This window comes from Notolabrus celidotus, chromosome 1, assembly GCF_009762535.1.
Source record: "Notolabrus celidotus isolate fNotCel1 chromosome 1, fNotCel1.pri, whole genome shotgun sequence".
Lineage (NCBI taxonomy): Eukaryota > Metazoa > Chordata > Actinopteri > Labriformes > Labridae > Notolabrus > Notolabrus celidotus.
In genome coordinates, this window is record NC_048272.1 from 17,606,909 (window position 1) to 17,628,323 (window position 21,415).

The following is a 21,415-nucleotide window of genomic DNA, read 5'->3' on the forward strand; positions in this document are numbered from 1 at the left end:
AGACACAGCGTCTGATCTCTCTGCTGATCCTGTTCCGTTACTGCATAAGTGGTGTTTTCTGACAAAAAAAATATCATCCTGCTTTCTTTCAACAGTCATATGTATCACTCATTGGGAATCCTTGCTGTGAAAGATGGGAACAAAGGCTGTTTTGGCAGCACGCTGTGAATCGCCTCGTCTGACACTGATCCACTGGAAGCAGTTAGAAGCGTTAAGAAGCACATTGTAGAAATGATCAGTCCTGTCGCTGATGTCACTGTTTGCTTCTGTAGGTCATATAAAGGCAACTGCATTATTTCAGTCTCTTTTAGAACCTGTTGAAAACTCCTCCCAGTTGGTTTCAGTAAGTGTCAATAGTGTCGGTACAGTTTTGGAGAAGGTTAACAGGATGGTGATTGAGCTTACTGCCCACTGATGGAAGCCTGAGCAGATAAATCATTATTTGGAGTGTTGACTGGACATTCTCAAAACAGAAACAAGTGGCTTCCTTTAACAAGCAGTTATTGTTGCACTAGAAAAAGTCAAAGTTAGATTTATCGGTCTCGAAACTCAAGTGGTCAAAAAAAGAAAGAAAAGATCAATAACTGCAGGTGAGGAAATGATTGCTGTGAACACAAATTAGATTTCTGAAAGGAGAAACAAAGCCTCAATTTTTTTCAGTGTGACACCAAAGTTGCCAGCAAACAAGTATGGGACCTCTTCCAGGTATGATGTATTGGGAGACTTCTTTGAATGTCTCCTCTTTTTTTTGGATATCAGCTCTTAAAAGGAAGCCTACAATGACAAATTAACTTAGTGCTGCATGGGGACGTTTTTTTCCGACATAACACTCAAAGGCTTTTTGGTAATATATTAAATATGATTATTCTCTCTCAAACAAGGAAAGAAAAAATGTAGGACATTCGCCTTAAGCAAAATTTCCATTTTGTGTTCCATTTCACGTCTTACCTTAACAATGCTCAGAGCGACGGCAGAAGTTTTCCAAATGATAAAAGTGGAACTATCTCCTAGCCATTTTGTGTACAGCCTTCTACAGGAAATAATAATTTATGAGTCACTAATATAATTTGGAGTGTCTCATATTAAGCTTGGGTGGGGGTAATTTTTCAGGGTTTGTGAATTAACTTCATCTTAAGAGTAGAAGAAGTGGAAGAAGGCAGAACTTTACTTACCCTTCAAAGATTTTTCCCACTTCCATTTTACTATTCAAAGCCATGCTAGCTAATGGATTACCTCATCCTCCGAAAAAGCTGTTCAATCTCTGTGTGATTGTATTATTCTCTTTCATCTTCAGAGAGAGGAGATGGAATGATTAAACAAAGAACTGGCTGATATTCATGGCTGCTGTTGACATGCGACTTAAGATGTGAAACACTCACATTAAAAAATAATGTGGACTGCACTTGGGACTTCTTTTTCTTTACTGAGTGTGCTATGTGGGTGATGATCAAGAATGCACAGTGATGACGGTTGACATTTCAGTATTTTTCTCCCCCTGAATATATCTCCGTAAATTTATCAAAAAGCTATCGAGCTCAGCACGTCTCTTATTTTTTTCAACATGTAGATGCTGTTGCTCAGTTAAAGTGTTAACCCTGGTTGATTTATGGGGTAAGAGGGGGCCAACATGCAGAGCAATAGTAGTTTAGACCCTGCAGTGTTAACACAATATGCAGCATATAAAAAAAATCATTGTACTGCGGGTCACATACTGCATTTTTAATGAAGTTCAATTGGCTGCAGTCATATGCATATTTTCTGCAGTGCTGTACACTACAGAAAAAATTTTTTGGTGCTGAGCTTGACACAATGTACACACAGGGTCTCTAATGAACGTTTTTCTATAAAGGTAACCATCACAGCCAGTTTTTCCAAGCCGGCATTTTGATGCATTGTTTTGTTTAATCCCAACGGGAGGGAGGTACGGATTAATTTGTTGCATCTGTCAGACCCATGTTGGCACCGCTGATAGTGTCCATGCCAATAGGAGCTTTTTTCTCTCACCACTGTTTTATCTTGTAGCCACTGAGGCTCCTTTGTTACACTGCCAAAGACCTCTTTCAACCAGATCTACACATTTCTACTGTGCTATTGTTGTACCCTTTTGGCTTTGTACCCACAGTGCCTCTGCTGAATGTGAGGTCCAAGCCTTGCCTCCATATCCGCGACCCTCTTGGATACCTCTTGACCTGTGGCCTCCCAGTACTCTCACTGGATGTGATCCAGGTCCATGGTTCACAAGGTCGGGCACATTGATTTGACACGGGAGCACGAGTGTGAGCTTCTGTTGGTGTAAACAGCTCATGGGTCTCTAATGCACTGTGGCATACAGCCGTCACATATATGTGAGTCATGAGCTTGCGTGCTGCCTGCAGAGTTATTAGAGAATGCCCTCATAAAACTGTGTCCACACTTCATACATTGTGACTACATTTAAAAATATGAGGCTTCTGCATGACATCCAATTTTTAGTTGTTGTTTTTGTTGCTGACTTCTATTCACTTCATTTTAAAAATTGCTCTTGTCATGAAATACAGGCAGAGTGGAATATTTTAATAAGGAAATGAACAATAGAGTGCCGCGTGGGACTGGGGAACAAATTCAGACTGCTGAACTGCAGTTTTCAAATAAGAGCATTGAGCCATGCAGGAAGTATCTACAGCTTTAGAAGAAGGAGAATCAGAAGTACTCCATTTCAGGTAAAAGTCTGGTGATCACATTCTGACCAGAGGGAAATTCCCATTCAAATATAAAAGAATAATCAGTTCCAGCTCTAGCTACTGGGCAAAAATCTGTCACAACAATTTCACAGTGTCAAACAAAACTGACTTACAAGTATTATCCATGAAGCCCCTCATCTCACCCAACATACAATGTACAAAATGACAAATAATTACCACAATACCTTGTGGCTTTGCCTGCCTGTTCATAGCTTCTGGGAGTGATTCATCACATAGCGTATAACCTCTTGGAGTGCACCACTCCATTACCCCCCTTTACTAGGAGACCTATCAGTAAGCAACCCAGCATCTCGCAATGCCAGACCTATAACTGGAGAGGCTGAGTTTTTCCATGGATATATATTCTGTCAGAAGAACCAACAACATATTGTATCATATACACTGCTCAAAAAAATTAAGGGAACACTTAAACAACCCATCCTAGATCATGATTAATGAAATATTCCAATTGAAAATCTTTATTCATTACAAAGTGTAATGTGTTGAGAACCAAATAACATAAAAATGGTCAGTGAAAATCAAAATCATTAACCCATGGAGGTCTGGATTCAAAATCATACTCAAAATCAAAGTGGAAAATCAGATCACAGGCTGATCCAACTTCTGTGGAAATTCCTCAAGACAATTCAAAATGAGGTTCAGTACTGTGTGTGGCCTCCACGTGCCTGCACTCCCTACAACGTCTGGGCATGCTCCTGATGAGACGATGTAAGTTCTCCTGAGGGATCTCCTCCCAGACCTGGATCAGGGCATCAACCAACTCCTAAACAGTCTGTGGTGCGACGTGGCGTGACGTGGCGTTGGTGGATGGAACGAGACATGATCCCCCAGAGATGCTCTATTGGATTCAGGTCTTGGGAATGGGAAGGCCAGTCCATAACATCAATGCCGTCATCATGGAGGAACTGCTGACACACTCCAGCCACATGAGGTTGGGAATTGTCATGCATCAGAAGGAACCCAGGACCCACTGCACCAGGATATGGTCTTACAATGGGAACTTAATGGCAGTCAGGGTACCTCTGGCTAGCACATGGAGGTCTGTGCGGCCATCCAAGGATATGCCTCCCCAAACCATCACTGACCCACCGCCAAACCGGTCATGCTGGAGGATGTTGCAGGCAGTAGAACATTCTCCATGGCGTCTCCAGACTCTGTCACATCTGTCACATGTGCTCAGTGTGAACCTGCTCTCATCCGTCAAGAGTACAGGGTGCCAATGGCGAAACTGCCAATCCTGGTGTTCTTTGGCAAATGCCAATCGGCATGCACGGTGTTGGGCTGCGAGTACAGGCCCCACTTGTGGACGTCTGGCCCTCATACCACCCTCATGGAGTCTGTTTCTCACAGTTTGAGCAGAAACATGCACATTAGTGGCCTGCTGGAGGTCATTTTGTAGGGCTCTGGCAGTGCTCCTCCTGTTCCTCCTTGCACAAACGGGCAGATGGCGGTCTTGCTGGTGAGTTGTTGTCCTCCTACAGCCCCCTCCATGTCTCCTGGTGTACTGGCCTGTCTCCTGGTATCTCCTCCATGCTCTTGGCACTGTGCTGGGAGACACAGCAAACCTTTTTGCCACAGCGTGCATTGATGTGCCCCCCTGGATGAGCTGCACTACCTGAGCAACTTCTGTGGGTTGCAGACACCGCCGCATGGTACCTCTAGTGGTGAGGACACTGGTGAAATGCAAAAGTGACCACAAATCAGGCAGAAAGGACGAGGATAGGGAAATGTTCTGTGGCCTCCACCTGCAGAACCATTCCATTATAGATGTTGTCTTTCTAATTGCCTCTAATTTCCACCTGTTGCCTGTCCCATTTGCACAACAGCAGGTGAAATTGATTCACAATAAGTGTTGCTTCCTAACTGGACAGGTTGATACTACAGAAGTGTGATTGATTTGGAGTTACATTGTAATTTTTAAGTGTTCTCTTTATTTTTTGTGGGCAGTGTATATACAAGCTATGTGGTATAACTCTATTACCGTATTGACCTGGGGCGGCTGTGGGTAGAGTCGGTCGTCTATTTATCGGAAGGATGAAGGTTCGATCCCAGCTCCTGTAGTCACATGCCAGAGTGTTTTGAGCAAGACACTGAACCCCAAATTGCTCCCACTGTTGTTCAGCTGTGTGTGAATTTGTACCAATGGGATTAGCTAATACTGATGGTCCCTTACTATATAGCAGCTTCTAACATCTGTGTGTGAATATGGTGTGAATGGGTGAATGTGACAAGTAGTGTAAAAGCGCTTTCAGAAAAACTAGAAAAGCGCAAGTCCATTTACCATTCACCTGAAGAGAAGTTTACTTGTCATTAAAAACATCTGGAAAAGTGGTATCGTCTTATATACAGGGTTTGGCAATTAAATGCCAGTAATCATTGCATCATTAGACCGCTGAGTTTATCTTTAAAGCGAGTGCCCCCTCATGGCTGAAGCCAGCCGTATGACTCACCATTACCTCGCCAGGGGGATGAAAGATGAAGAGACATGGTGACCGGAGCGAAGTAGCACAAAAGTACCACAAGTTACCCGACAGCTGAGACAAAGTTATGATGCCTTTTTTAAGGGAATGATTATGAATGCAGCAGAGACGTTAAACAGCTGCCAAAAATATGGAAATATAGTGCCACAGCGCCTGATGTCTGAAGGTAGTGAGCACAGGACGATCACCTTAAATGTGCATGAATATGTGACTGAAAAATAGAACAAATGTATGTCCATTATCAGAGCTGTCATCCATCTGATAGACCGTCCATTAAAATATATTGAAAACATTGTATTATTTAAAAGGTGTTAAAAACAACCTGCCTCATTTTATTCAATGGGTTTGTTTTATCATTATCCTCAATTAAATTTTTTCTTCTGAAGAACAAGATATATGGTTCAAAGAGTCTTTCTCCAAAGAGTAGATATCTTATAATCAGGGTCATCTTATATTGTGAAATCCAGCTGTGTCTATGTACCTATTAGTCATGTTCCCCAGAAAGGGTCACACGACAAGTGTGACTCACAGCTATTCCTTGTTTGTTGACGGGCAACCTGTGACAAAGCATCAAGGCAGTGACAAGAAGAGATCTCTTTGTTTAGAGAGGTCACAAGCCATAGAGATGATAGGGGATGTTCGTATTCTGTAACAACGCACATGTCACCCTATTGTGTTTCGTTTGGGAAGCCTCTGTGCAAAGAAGCAGGAGACTTAAAAAAACTGCATAATCTGAATAAGATCACATAAGACTAGTGAACGACAAACAATAATTGTAACACATTACAAAGTACAAGTACCTCAAATTTCAACTCAAATACTCTCCACTACTGCCAATGTGTATTTTTCTCTTTAACTGCTAAATTCTCAGGTGATAATATATTTTGAACCCTTGAGGTTGTGCTGTGAGACAGAAAGGCTGGCTAACATAAGAAGAAAAAGGAAATAAAGGGGAATAGGCTTACCTTTTCTGTGGACTGTGAAGTGCCAAAAAAGATTGGAATGAACGCTAGCCAAATGATGCAGGTGGTGTACATGGTGAACCCGATGGGTTTGGCCTCGTTGAATGTCTCTGGCACTCCTCTGGTTTTAATGGCGTAGACTGTACAGGTGACCATGAGCAGCATGCTGTATCCCAGCAGGCAGATCAGAGACAGGTCAGAGATGTCACACTTGAGCACCCCACGAGCCATCACCGGGTTAGATGTCCTCTGGTCCTCATAGTCAATAATGGCCTTGGAGGGATCTGCAACGAACCAGATGCACACCCCAAGCAGCTGCACTGAGGCCAGGGTGAACGTGATGGCGAGCTGTGAAGCCGGAGAAATGAACCTTGGTGCACTAACAGACATGGAGCCCTGCTCAAAGATGCGGTATATACGATTAGTTTTGGTGAGCAAGGCGGCATAACTGATGCTCATTCCCAGACCTAGAAAGATCCTACGGAGAGAACAAATCCCTACATCAGGGGTGGAAATCATCAGGAACGTTGTGGCATAACAGAGGAAGATACCAGTTAGAAGCACGTAGCTCAGCTCTCGACCCGATGCTTTCACAATTGGAGTGTCATTGTAGCGCACAAATGTGACCACCACAAACACGGTGGCCATGATGCCAACAACTGCTATGAGCACAGGGAAGACTGCCCATGGAGAGCTCCACTCCAGTTTAACAATGGGTATTGGAACGCAGCCCGTGTGATTCTCATTGGGCCGTGAATCAAAGCGACACATCTTGCACGTGTAGGTGTCTGCCTGGTACTGATAGCCATCGCAGCGCTCACAGTGCCAACAGCAGGGGATGCCCTTCACAATCTTCTTGCGCTCGCCAGCCTGACAGGGCTGACTGCAGATTGAGGACGGGATCTGACGAACACCACCGGGCCACTGCATTGAGCGGACCTGTGAGGGAGGCAGACGGGCATAGTCAGACATAGAGACAAAGACAGAGGAAAAGCGATTTGTAGAGAACTGAGCTGTCTGTATCCTGTAAAGTAAAGCATGTAGAGGTGGTGTTGGTTTATTGATCCATAAAATACCCCAGGAGGTCAAGGACAATCTAGACTGTGGTTATTCGATGTCTGGATGCTTGAGCCTGGCCTTGAGTACAACTCTGAATGCTCCTGGTTTTATTTATTTATTTGGGTAGGGGGTGGGAAAGGGCAAACTTGGGGTCAAATGAATCATTCCTCAGAGATTCAGCATTTTTTTTTCCAGTGGGAGGTCGAGTTATCTGAAGGGCGAGACATGAAAGAAAAGAGGGAACACATTGTTAGCTCTATAGGGAACTGACGCATTTTTTCCCTTTTTTTTTCGCATGGGTAAATAGTTGTTTGTGTTAAAGAATCAATACTCAGCTGTCTGTGATCAGACCGAGGAAAGATAATTTCTGTTTCAGGCTACTGCACTCCTTTGTGGATTTTCCCCCTCTCACGAGCACACTTGTAAAGATAAATTAAATCTGTCATTTCAAACCGGTCTCCCTTTAATGTCATGTTATCAATTTTATTCAATTGTTTCTGCTTCATTCAAAGCTGGTGAATTTCTCTCTAAATGTGCATTTAATTAAGAACTCAAAGAACACTAATTAAATAGCCGGCTTTAGAATTAGAACTAGCACGTTTCACACTAGGTGCCCACCATAAACCTCTTTCCCTCTTTTTTCTTTCACAGCACATGTGTCTGAAAGAAGTAAAGACGGAAAAGCTCCTCTCAAGCTGCTTCATGTGTTCAATTTTAGACTCCTTTGCGTGCCCTGGGCTTCCTCTTCATTTTGTCAAAACATAATTTGTTTGCTTCCCTTTATGTAATTTACTGTTATAATAGCGTTACTTCATCACACAGCTTCCTGCCCACAGTATTGTTTTTTGGAAGTCAGTGATGCTGTCTGAAGAAATGATATTAAATATGTCTGTCCTTAAGCTCTCATGGCTTTCTTTTCATCACTGTCTGCCCTGTTAATCATTGAAAGCACCCTCTGGATATTTACACCTTTGAAGATGGCACTAAGCGCTATCCAATGGTTTGCAAGGAGTGTGTGAACAAACACAAGACTGCACAGCTGAAAAAAACCCAACTTTTTAGAGAAAGGTTTTTCACTGCAAACACTGACTCAAACATAACACTTGTGGGCTTAATTCCATCAGTCTTTAGTGGGGGCATGTTTGGACATGAAACAGAAGAGGCGCGAAGCTCACGTTGAGATGGAGTTGATCCGTCCAGTGGCCAATTATTTTGTATTCCCCAGTTCGGTTTCTGATCTGGTACTGGTAGATCTCATAGCGTCCTGGAGCATCTCCATCTTCGTTGAAGAGCACTGGGTTTCCAGCAATGCCTGAAAGATAGAAAAATCATCACTTACAAGCTAACGCACAATATAACTTGTGAACACAATAAAAACGCTTTGTTTTTTGGGACTTTAGGAGCTCTGAAGGGGTCATTTCCTTTGAAAAAAAAGGACAACTAGTTGTATTCTGGGAGCTACTTACATAATGACCATTTATCCCATTTGATTCCTGATTAGCGCCCATTTTTAAGCCTTAACAGGAAAATGTTCCCCATTTTCTACTTGTGAGCTAAAGGCAAGTATAATGTAGAAGTTGCTCAGAATGGAAATGAAAAAGTGAATATATTTCACATACAAACAATTGACATTACTTTTAAACTTTTACCCATAGACTGTGTAATTAATTGACATAGTATTCGTGACGTCACCCATGACACTGTTTTGAAGCCATTCGTCAGCGGGTGCCATATTGAAATGCTGAACTCATACTAACTTCATCAGAGTTGGGGGGGAGGTAAAGAGACGGGCCTTTAGCCTTTTCGCTAACAGCTACAGGGTGCCTGCCTGTCAATCCAGTCAGGCATGTCCTTATTTAGGAAAAACTCTTAAGTTTAATATCTTCAGAAATAACAAGTTATTAAAAAAGTTCACCCCCGTACACTGTGCGCAGAGAGAGAAATTAGCTATTGAGACATAAACAGTTTTTTGAGCCAGGCTGTAAACATGTTTGTAATTGCTGTGAAGATCGTCTTTTTTGGATGGGTGTGTATGTGGTTTCCAGTGTTTCTGCAGCCAGTCTCAAGCAGACGCTCCATAAGCTGTAGTTTTTAGCACTTTTGCAGGGGCTTCGTATTTTCAGACTGGCGGTTGTTGCTTGCTTTTACCAAACTCTTGTAACCCTGTAAGGCCACAAATTAGGAAGAGCTTTGTAGTCAGGTTTAAGCACAGTGAGCTAATGCTCTGTTTCCATATAGTGGTAGGAGAACCCCATCTATGGAAATATAAGCAAAATTGAAGTGGCACACAAATCCAAAGTACTGGTGCTGTACAGAGAAAACTGATGTGAAAATGGAAGAAAAAGTTCACACACCAGAAGCTGTTCCAATGTGAGTTTAATGAAAAATCTTCATTAAATTCGGATTGGAGCAGCTTCTTGTGTGGACTTTATCTTCTCTTTTTCTGCATCTATGGCAAAACAGTGACAGAAAAATGGCCGCAAGCTATTAATGAATCTTTGACCAGAGCAGGGATTATACTGTGCATAAATTGAATAAAAGACAAAGAAATATCATCATCACTGGCAGATAATCTTCTCTGAATGAATTATTTGATACAGAATAATAAAAAGGGTTGCTTATCCTCAATTTTGATCAAGTTTTGTACTTTTCAAACCAAATTATTTTTGTGATGAAATGCAGATAATGTAGAAAAAGTATGGAGAAATATTTCAAGTTGGAAGTCAACGGCATGATAATCCGGTTTTATAGATTTGTCCAATATCAACATTTTCTCTGGCGGTTGAGTTGTGTGCACACACAGTGCACATATGGAGGCCAAGCTGCCTTTTGGAACCAGCTTTGTGTAGCTGGCCATAGAGCAGCACTCATTATTCAGCTCATCCAGAAAAGGTCTTTGGACTAGAACATTTTATGGTAAAATAGTAAATGGACTTGTACTTATATAGCGCTTCTCTAGTCTTTCTGACCACTGAAAGCGCTTTTACACTACTCATCACATTCACCCATTCATACTCATTCACTCACTGATGGTAGAGGCTGCTACAGTAAGGGACCATCAGTGTTAGCTAATCTCATTCGTTCACATTCACACACCTCTAAACAACAGAGGGAGCAATTCGGGGTTCAGTGTCTTGCTCAAGGACACTTCGGCATGTGACTGCCGGAGCTGGGATCAAACCACCAACCTTCCTTGGTAGACGACCGACTCTACCCACTCAGCCACAGCCACCCCTATTACTTTGAAAACTTGTGTTTAAAAAAAAAAAGATCATAAGAGACCCCCTCCTGACCTCACACACACCTTTCAACAGCTCACCTCACTTTGTCTACACGAGGTGTTACCTGCTTGTCATTGAGATAACAATGTGATAATTGGATAACAATGATAAAGACAATGTATTCCTTTGTGGTGTTTTTAGACAAGCCGTAATGATGTGTCAAAAATAAAACACACCAAAGATTTCTCTGTATCTCCCCACTGGAAACTCGATGAGCGGCACTTTCAGCTCAGCAATCTGTTTAATCATGGAAGCACGTGGAGAGGTTCTCCTCAGAGGCAGAGCTAGGAAACTTCATGTCTAATTGCTTTTCACATCACCGTCTATACAAGCGTCTATACCTTCAAACACTGAGGGAAGCTGTAAGCCCCTGTGCTTTTCTGACTTATTAAGTCTCCCCAAATCACAATGAGCATCCTTGTTAGGAACAAAAAAAGTGTACGTGGCCAATTGCTGCTGATGGATTTCTGCTGATGAGTATTTTTTTGTTCCTGCTCTTTGTTTTGGTGCCGGAGGATGCAGCGCCCTAATCCACATCGCGATGAGTCAGCCCTGCTGGATTATGGCATTACTGTTTTACTCAGCCGTGCCTCTGTGACAATGCCGCCCACATAACAAAGCAGTTAGTGATCATGGGAGGATTATAGTGACTTTATGAAGCATGGAGGTATTATGTTTATAGAAACATATTAAGCACATCAACACCATGGGTAAACTGTGATGTTTTTTAATAGTAAATGTGATCTTTTCAAGGTTTTTCTTGCTTTTTCTACAAATTCACTACCTTTAATAAGTGTGCTTTGAAGCCATCTAGCTTCCTCTGTCACAGCTGAGGTTATGTGATGTAGCCTGTAAGTGCTCACATGGACACCACTGAAAGAGGAAAATGGACCCTGAATGGCAGACTACTGGTTTTGAGAAAATAATGCAGCTACACTACAAGTATATGTGACTTTTGGTCATGCTTTCATCATTTTTTTTTTTTTTAGAGTCTCTTACTATGGTTTCTAGCTGCTATAATTTTGATTCACATGTGTACGTGTTACGTTTCAAACCAATCCTTATGTGTTATGTCTTTGTAATCAAAGTTGGTCGAACCCTGAGTGTGGTCTTGCACTTTCCTTTAAAGTACATTTTAAATTACACTTTGTGCTTACAGGGTTCAGGGCAGCAGAACAGGTGTTGTATTTTGTAAGCCAGTTCTGTCATTTCAAGCAGTTGGTGGCCACGAGAACTGCAGCCTATTTTTTTTATATATATATATATAAAAGTACACACTGTACAAAGATGATGGCTTTATGAATGATAGGACTGATAAATGGACTTTCTAGTCTTTCACCCATTCACACAATATCCATACACTGATGGCAGAGGATGCTTAGGGAACCATCAGTATTAACAAATGTATCTCTAGCGAAAGATGAGACAGGAAGACTACACCTGCAATCACAGCAGTCCTTTAACTCTCCACTCCCCGCTCAGTAGCTCACCCCTCCTGTCATTGGTCAATCAGCGGTGGCATAGTCTAGACGAGGGGTTAGTGGTGAGGTAGAGCTGGGTGTCAGCTGCATAACAGTGGAAGTGAATGTTGAATTTGCGGAAGATATTACCGAGGGGAAGGAGGTAGATGATGAAGAGGAGGGGCCCCAGGACAGAGCCCTGGGGCACCCCTGTAGTGACGGAGGAAGGAGTGGATTTAAAGGACTTGAGTTGAGTGAACTGTGTGCGGCCAGAGAGGTAAGATGTGAACCAGTCTAACGGAGTGTGGGTGATACCAATGGAGGATAGCCGAGTGAGGAGGGTGGTGTGACAGATGGTATCGAAGGCTGCACTTAGGTCAAGGAGGATGAGGATGGTGAGGAGTCCAGAATCAGCTGCCACAAGGAGGTCGTTGGTGATTTTAAGGAGTGCTGTTTCAGTGCTATGGAGTGGGCGGAAACCGGACTGGAACTGTTCATGCAGGTTATTGTGGGTTAGGTGAGAGTGGAGTTGGGAGGCAACTGTTTTTTCCAGGATTTTGGAGATGAAGGGTAGATTGGAGATAGGGCGGAAGTTGTTGAAGTTGGAGGGGTCGGTGCCAGTTTTTTTCAGGATTGGGGTAATGGCAGCAGTTTTGAAGGATGTAGGGACAGTTCCAGTGGTGTGAGAGGAGTGGATGATGGCAGAGATGAGGGGGACCAGGGAGGGGAGGGAGGCTTTAACAAGTTGTGTGGGGAGGGGGTCCAGTTGACAGGTGCATGGCTTGGATTTCTGGACGAGTTCTGTGATTTCAGAGAGAGTGGGGAGCTGGAAGGAGGAGAATGAGTGCGTCGATGGGGGATCAATATGACTCCGTCTCTCCAGCTAGTTATTTCTCACTGTTGATGATGCGCAGCCCTCCACCTCCTCATCTCCATCTGGTCTCTGCAATGTCCTCAACTTCCTAGAAATCATCAGCCACCACCACCACCAGTGTCCGGACTCCATGGGGGATTTCTTCTACTGCCAAATTCAGTCATCCTACGCTCACAAAATATCCCCATAGAGTCCTTGTGCCAAAGATCCTCTATCAAGTTTCATCATTCATTAAGTTGTAATAACTAACATTTCATTCTTCAAACCTTGTCTCTTCTGATTGAAATCCCATTCATACACATTCACGCCAATTTGGGGTTCAGCATCTTGCCCAGGCACACTTCAGCATGTGGCTGTGGAAGCTAGGTTCAAACCCCCAACCATCTGATTGAGACATGACTGACTCTACCACTGAGCCACAGCCACCCATTAAGGCATTGAGAATTTGGCTGTATTTCTACATGCTTTTCTGCAAGCTTGCAGATGTGAACCAAAAGTTGCAGTACCACTGAAAATCGTGGGGGCAAAGTTGGGAAGTCAAGCCTACAGTTCATACCATGGACTTTATTAAACACAAAACTTTGAAAAGAGAGAATTCTCCAACCAAATGTTGGAAGTATGAGAGCTTTGACGATTACACTGTTTAAAGCATACGGATCAATTCTCTTACGCAAGGGAGCAGAACTTGTTTTGCAGCACAAGACCAAGGCTGCAGCTACTCAAGCATTGCATCATGGGACATTCAGGAATGCCCTGTATGGCTCTGTCAGCACAAACCTCAGCTTTCTTGGTCGATTTAGAATGAACTGACAGGTTTTTTGGTTCTATTAATGAGGCACATGAGAAGTCACCAGATTGTTTGGTGTTCTGGCACAAAACATCTCACCTCTCCTGTAGTATACATCATGGTCAAACTAATGTAAAAGTAAAATATGGCTTTATGGTGTATGGTAATGAAATGACAAGATAATGTGTGAGGTCTGTCATTTATTTAAAAGCTGTAATGTTTCCTATTCCTCATGAATGATGGGACTGTGGCACATTGGGGCAGTATGATCAATGTTTGAGTTGCAGATGAGGGATTAAGCCTGTCATGTGGCACAAACTGCTTGTCTAAACAGTGCTCTCACTTATGCAGAGGCGTAATGAGTTCCATAGATGCCTTGCCTCTGCCACTGCTGCACTGCACTGTGCACTAATGTGACAGCATAGCCTCAGGTCACACGTGTGTACCACAGGGTACTTGTTTGCTCACGGCCTTGTGCGCTCTCAAAGAAATGTTGGGGTTAATGGAGTGCTTGTAATTATATGTAATATTTAATGAATGTGGTATTGTACACCCCTCTCCCTCACGTACACACCTTAACAATTACTGGAGTATGATCATTAATCCAACATGTGCTTGTTCTGCATGGATGCACAACCAGGACACCTTGGTGAATGGCAGCACAGCTTGCTGCCCTTTGCACCAGTCATTAACTCTTAATGACCTGTAAGTAGGGAAGTCATGCAGAATTTACCACCGATCCACTCCTCTCTTCAAGTGTGTGTGTCTGTCCTGCCCCCTCTGTCGTTGTCCAGGCATTTGCATGATTGCTCAATCATTGCACATAAACTCCTGCTATCCACAAGTGCTTCCTAACTGGGGTTTAAGTGTTATACGCATTCAATAGCGTGCTTTGTATACATCTGTCAAAATGTTCATTTAAATAAAAGAAGTGTTTTTGGGTGTACAAAGAACAGAATATGAATATCACAAAGACTCACATAACCAGCTGTATTCAAAGTATCTGCCTGATATTCAGCATGAGCACATAAAGTGCCGTAACAACATGGAGGTGGGATGGAATGAGCTGTTCCCTAATAGCTACCATGGTCCATTCTGCATAATTTTCACAGCTTTAATTCCATCAGTACAACAAAAGAATCATGGCAAATTCAACAATTGAATGCTCTTACTTTCTCTCTCTTTATTTTTTCACAGAGGTACTGTTTTCATTCATGAAACAAGCCCAACTGTGTACTGATTTTGTAAGCATGATTAAATTACCGCCAGTACAACTTCAATGTAGTCACTGATGTTCTTTCCAGGAGCAGGTTGAATAATGCCATTTTGGTGCAATAAATAATTTAATTTTTAACAGTAGTCTGAAGTTGGTGTGTTTTTTTTTTTTACTGTTATTTCAATGGTGGAAGACAGCAGAACAGAAATGAATGGACTGAAAAGAAGTAGGTAAAAGTAGTATTTCTTTTTCTTATTTTTATGCTATATTTTTGGAGCATTTTTCACCATTTCTTGATAGGACAGAGAGAGACTGGAAATGTGGGGAGTAGAGAGAGGGGGAAGACACACAGCAAATGGTCATGGTAGGGAGTGGAACCAGTGACCCCTGCAACGAGGACTAAAGCCTCTGCATATGGGGCGTGCTTAGACCACTAGTCCAACGGCACCCCAAAAGTAGAAGACAAACTTAGACATAGACCATGATGGTGATTAGTGGTGTGAGAATGTTCATCCCTCCGATCTGTCATAAAAACACTCAGAAAGAGTTCTCTTTTCATTTTTAAGATTAATTTGTAGGTTACTGGAGTTTTTCCATAAAACAATCAAACACAGTGACATGTTAAAGCAGTGTAGCAGTATTAAGCGTTATAAAAACAGCTGAGTCACTGAGTAATGTCAATTTTAGAACAGTCGGCTTACATAAGCCCCAAAAGGCAATGGCCACACCAGAGCAGGTTAAACTGAGGTCATGTTGAGCTATGTAAGGGTGCATATATTCATATATATGAATATATTAAGTTGAACCTGCACCTTCCCTCTTTTACTTCACACAGCAGCATTTTTATGCCTTCAATCTTTTGACAGTACTTATTATCTGTGTGCTAAATGCTCAATTAACACCGTCATTATGAAATGTGTCACTCTGTGTCACAACAGGTGATCTGAGTTAGGTCAAGGCTCCTTATGACGATCCAGCGACACAAAACTGTTAAAACGGCAGTATGAGACGGTTTATATGTAATGAGATGATGACCTCGATCACTGCATTAACAGGAGGGATGTACTGAAGGACACTCTCTCTCTCGGATCACCCGCAGAGCATGTATTGGACATTCAAGGAGCGATGGGAGATTCTTCACTTCTTGATCGTTGATAGCAATCTTACAAGGATAAAAATATAAATGAAAATGGTCGGTGAATGTACCGGGGCTGTCCAGGTATAATCAGTCTCAGCAGATGGCTGTCTAACATGAGTCTGGTTCTGCTCTAGGTTTCTGCTTGTTAAAGAAAGTTTGTCCATGCTGCTGTAACTTGCTAAATGCTGCAAAGTGCTCTGCTCATGGTGGATTAAGACGAGATCAGACTGAGTCCTGTCTGTAAGAGGGGACTGGATCTTATCCTCTCTTGATGTTGGGTCTTTGTTAGTCATAGAACATAGAGTACGGTCCAGACCTGCTGTTAGTGAAGCATCTTGAAATGACATTTGTTGTGATTTGGCGCTATATCAATAAATATTGATTGCTTGATCTATGTGTGGGAAACTGTACTGTGGCAGTTGCAGGTGATGTGCTCACCATGGTGTCATATGTGGCCACATGATGGGAGGGAACGGCATTCAACCAAGCGGCAACCTCCGGTCTAAAAAAATGAGTCCAATGCGGAAGTGCTAAAAACTGCAGTTCATCGATGGCGGCTTGAGGCTGGCTCCGGAAGTACCAAAAAAACTAAATACACACCAATTCAAAAAAAGCCAATCTTTACAGCAGAAATAAACATGTTTACAGCCTGGTTCAAAAAGCGAGTGTAGTCTGGATAGCTCATTTTCAATCAGCACACACTGTACAGAGGATGAATTTTTTCATAACACGGTAATTTCAAAGATATTGAGATTACGAGTCTTCCAATGAGTGGCACTGATGACTTGATTGACAGGCGGGAACACTGTAGCTGTTGGCTAGGAGGCTCAAAGCCTGCCTCTTTTCATCACAATCGCTCGACAGCAGCACTATGGCTCCCGCCGACGATTGGCCTCAACAGCGCTTCAGAAACAGATGGGTGATGCTACGGATACTAGGTCCATTATTTATACAGTATATGCATTCAACTCATAATCTTAATGAAGAGATTGTGCAAAAGTCACAAATCTTGAGTCCGAGTTTTGAGGCAGAGTCCAAGTCCAGTATCAATGTAAGTGTGAGATTTGAGAGCAACAGAGTCCAAGTCTCTGCATGCATCAGCCACTATTTGAGACATGTTTTAGAGGGGGTCCCAGAACCTTGTAAGCAACAGGGCTGGTTGTCATACCAATGAGAGAAAAACTGAATTTATCCACAAGCACAAACTTGAAACATCTAGTCTGAATAGCACAAATCTGCACACATCCTTGAGCAGATAAAGGTGTGTAGGGATGGAAAGCCCTCAGAGCTCGCCTTCATTCCACACTCATGAATGCTGTCCCTGGTGAGAATGACGACGTAAAGGCCACTGCTTTTTCAGTCTGCTGCAGAGCAAAAACACTTTTCCCTGATTTGATAGCAAGAGACATGAAACACTACTGGGAAGCTTCATTCAATTCTAGCCGATTGAAGTCTCACCAACTCTTAGATGCATCAAATGCAGAGGTGAGAACTCAGAGAGGGGAGGCTCTAAAGAGTGTCAAATAGTGTTAGAGATGGACCGGAGGTGTTTGATTCTCTCCTCTTTGTCGGCCACAGCTAGGGCTTTAGAAGTTAAGAAACAGCTGCAACTTCAGATTCATCAGTGCGGAAAATATGAACAAAGAGAGAACGTAAAGGCTCTGGAGAAATACCCCCAGACTAGTAAAAATATCCCGGGCAAGCAAATACTTTTTTTGATCTTTTCTTAAAGGTTATCTGTCATCATCTACCTCAGTGTGTCCCCTGGTTAAACCCTGACAGCCCACTGAGATCTCATAGATAAATGGTTAGGTGTGCGTGCTAGGAGTATGGGAACTGTGAGCATCTCTGGTTTTTAAGAAGCTATTTTGACATTTGACCTTTATCAGCCGCCTTTTATTACAAAGAAGACCAAAGACGTTAATAGATTTGCTATGGATATGTTCTTACTGGACCCCTGAGAACTGTGCAGCTCTGCAAATGGGAAGAAATGTGAATTATTTTTAGAAGATGGCTGCTAAAACTGCTGACAATAAACAGCAATGTATAACAATAGATTCTTGCTGGCTCAGCCTCAAGAATGATTCACCACAACAACAAAAAAAATGACCTACTTTGACATACATTTCTGGCGATTGCTGTTTGCTTGAAAGAAAAAAAAGGATGACTGCTGTGTGCTTTCTGGTGCATAACATACTAATATCACCACACAGAGATAAATATTATCTTTGAAAACATAATACACAGTCCAGTCTAAGCCATGTGGTTGTTTTATGTATCCGGACTGGTTCAATATACTGCTGTGGGCTGATGCAATTAGATGGAGTGTAGTGTAACCCCAAGGCAAGCCCTCTGGTCAGACAGTGTTGTAACATTTATATGGTTTGCCTTTTAGAACAAAATTCAGCTCCAAAGGACCTAATGCACTACAGCCTCATGTCTCTGCTCACAGACTAAAAACCATGTTGAAGCCACTTCGTATAAAGCACCACTCAGTCCATATTGAGCAAACAATCACATTTTAAAAATGTTCACACTCAGCTTTTTCAAGTCCTCGCACGCAATATTTAAATGACCTGTTTCCCTCAGTGCTCTCTCTATGTGTTTTTTTAACAAAACTAACTAAACTTTCAATCTATTTACCTTCACTGTATGACACTTTTTTAAATTAGTAAATTATGTTTGTCTTTGGAGAGACACATTTAATGTCAGTGCTTATGAAAGCTAGAAAGTTTCCCAAGATAGTTGAATGCAGATTCTTGATTCAAGGCCCAGTAGTGTCTCTAATAAACAAAGAATACATATTGGATAAAGATTCCAGTGTTCCCTGGGAGGGCCGTCCAAGTATATTTACTGTCATCCAAGTATAATCCTGACCACATTGTTTACACGAGAAATGCCCCATTAAAAATGGAAAATGTCTTACCTTTGCATATTTAAAAACATCTGTGTTCATATGACAATGCAAAAATGACTGAAAATGCTGGAGTATACATAATAGACCAGTAGCTGGCGGTATAACGTTGTAATAAAACACCACTGATGAACACCACACACCTGCAATTAAAGCCATTCTTTAACAGAGCAGTGAGTAAAACCAACAAGAAGACTACGGTGAAAGCACGCTCAAAAACCGCTTACTTTGTCAAGGGGAGTGTCAATAAAATCAGTGGAGTCATCAGCACAAACACAGCTCAGTAGTCTGCCATTGTTTTACTATCCTCCTAATCTCCTATGGTTATTTGACTGGGAACGTTATGCATTTGCAAATGGGGTGTAGCTCATCTACATATGTTTTCAGTCGCCTACAACACTGTTTCCATCTATGATCAGCCAAAACACAAGAATAGTTTACTATTGAAAAAGTTTCTGTAAACAAGGCCTTACATGTTTTCTTTTTTTTTAGTATAAGATCACTGCAATCAATGAACTGACAATCTCATCACTCTTTTCTCTTCCCATCTGATCACCTGCAATGCCTTATACACACTGCAGGTGATTGCAGAGAGAAAGCTTCCACTGTTAACATATTGACTTAAGTGTGACATCTCGTGTAAAATATGATACCTTCTCATTATGTGCAGCTGGTTGCTGCAGATGTCATTATCCACTCTCGTAGTTTCAAACACTACAACAATAACAAGCCTCATCCACATGTGGATCACCTGTTGTGATACCAAACAAAACGTTTCAAAATGTGAGTGTTTTTTGTGTCTTCATAAAACACACTGCTGATGAATACTATCAAAGATAAGACGCAAAGAGAATAGAGAAACAGTAGGAGGCGGGGAGGGACACACTGCACAATTTGGGGGTGTGGTGTCTGTCAGGTGACGGGATGGTGGGTGGGGGATAACAGAAGTGAACGAAAGTAAGGTGAACAAATATAAGTGGTCTTTCAACACATTAAAGTAAGTTGGAGAACAAAGCACAATTAAAATAGAACAAATAGATATGTGACATGATATAATATGATGAGGGTAATGTAATTCAATATTTTCAATAACACCTCCATCCCCAATCCCTCCACCACAGGCAGTGTCACTCTGTGGGAAACACTTGATTGCCTTTTAAGAAATAGCTTATTTCTTTGTAGACGATCATATAAACCCAATTTTACATGATCACTTCATGCAACAGCACATGATTAGATTAAGACATTTATCAGGGAAGAAAATGAGATCCCTGACAGTGATTTTAAAAGGCTGAAAGTAACACTGTTTTTCTGCCACATGCTGTTGGGTTATGAGGAGCTCAACATGGTTTGGTTTTGGGTTTAAGGACATCTTAATGTTTTTTTATAAAAGGAGACTGTTTACTTTTCCACCGGATTTTCCGTTTAATTCACATGAGCTCTATCAAGATGCCTTACTGTTGATAAACTCAGGTTTGTATATATAATATATACAGTGGGGGAAAAAGTATTTAGTCAGCCACTGATTTTGCAAGTTCTCCCACTTAGAAAGATTTGAGAGGTCTGTAATTTTCATCAGAGGTACACTTCAACTATGAGAGACAAAATGAGAAAAAAAATCCAGGAAATCACATTGCAGGATTTTTAAAGAATTTATTTGTAAATTATGGTGGAAAATAAGTATTTGGTCACCCACAAACAAGCAAGATTTCTGGCTCTCACAGACCTGTAACTTCTTCTTTAAGAAGCTCTTCTGTCCTCCACTCGTTACCTGTATTAATGGTACCTGTTTGAACTCGTTATCTGTATAAAAGACACCTGTCCACAGCCTCAAACAGTCAGACTCCAAACTCAACCATGGCCAAGACCAAAGAGCTATCGAAGGACACCAGGAAGAAAATTGTGGACCTGCACCAGGCTGGGAAGAGTGAATCTATAATAGGCAAGCAGGTTGGTGTGAATAAATCAACTGTAGGAGCAATTTTAAGAAAATGGAAGACATACAAGACCATTGATAATCTCCCTCGACCTGGGGCCCCATGCAAGATCTCATCCCGCGGGGTCAAAATGATCATGAGAACGGTGAGCAAAAATCCCAGAACTACACGGAGGGAGCTGATGAATGACTTGCAGAGAGCTGGGCCCAAAGTAACAAAGGCTACCATCAGTAACACACTACGCCGAGAGGGACTCAAATCCTGCAGCGCCAGGCGTGTCCCCCTGCTTAAGCCAGTACATGTCCAGGCCCGTCTGAAGTTTGCCAGAGAGCTCATGGATGATCCAGAAGAGGATTGGGAGAATATCATGTGGTCAGATGAAACCAAAATAGAACTTTTTGGTAAAAACTCAACTCGTCGTGTTTGGAGGAAGAAGAATGCTGAGTTGCATCCCAAGAACACCATACCTACTGTGAAGCATGGGGGTGGAAACCTCATGCTTTGAGGCTGTTTTTCTACAAAGGGGACAGGACGACTGATCCGTGTTAAGGGAAGAATGAACGGGG

The 21,415-nt window shown here is 42.1% G+C and overlaps 1 protein-coding gene across 1 annotated transcript in view; it reads right to left on the reverse strand.

Moving 5' to 3' along the window:
• Nucleotides 1-21,415, reverse strand: part of LOC117829330 (metabotropic glutamate receptor 4-like) — a 210,601-nt gene that overhangs the window by 12,359 nt on the left and 176,827 nt on the right. The window contains exons 8-9 of the mRNA XM_034706996.1: nt 8,418-8,554; nt 6,187-7,122 (exon numbers count right to left, since the gene is read on the reverse strand). Coding sequence (XP_034562887.1) covers nt 6,187-7,122; nt 8,418-8,554 — 1,073 coding nt within the window. The remainder of the gene's footprint in view (nt 1-6,186; nt 7,123-8,417; nt 8,555-21,415) is intronic.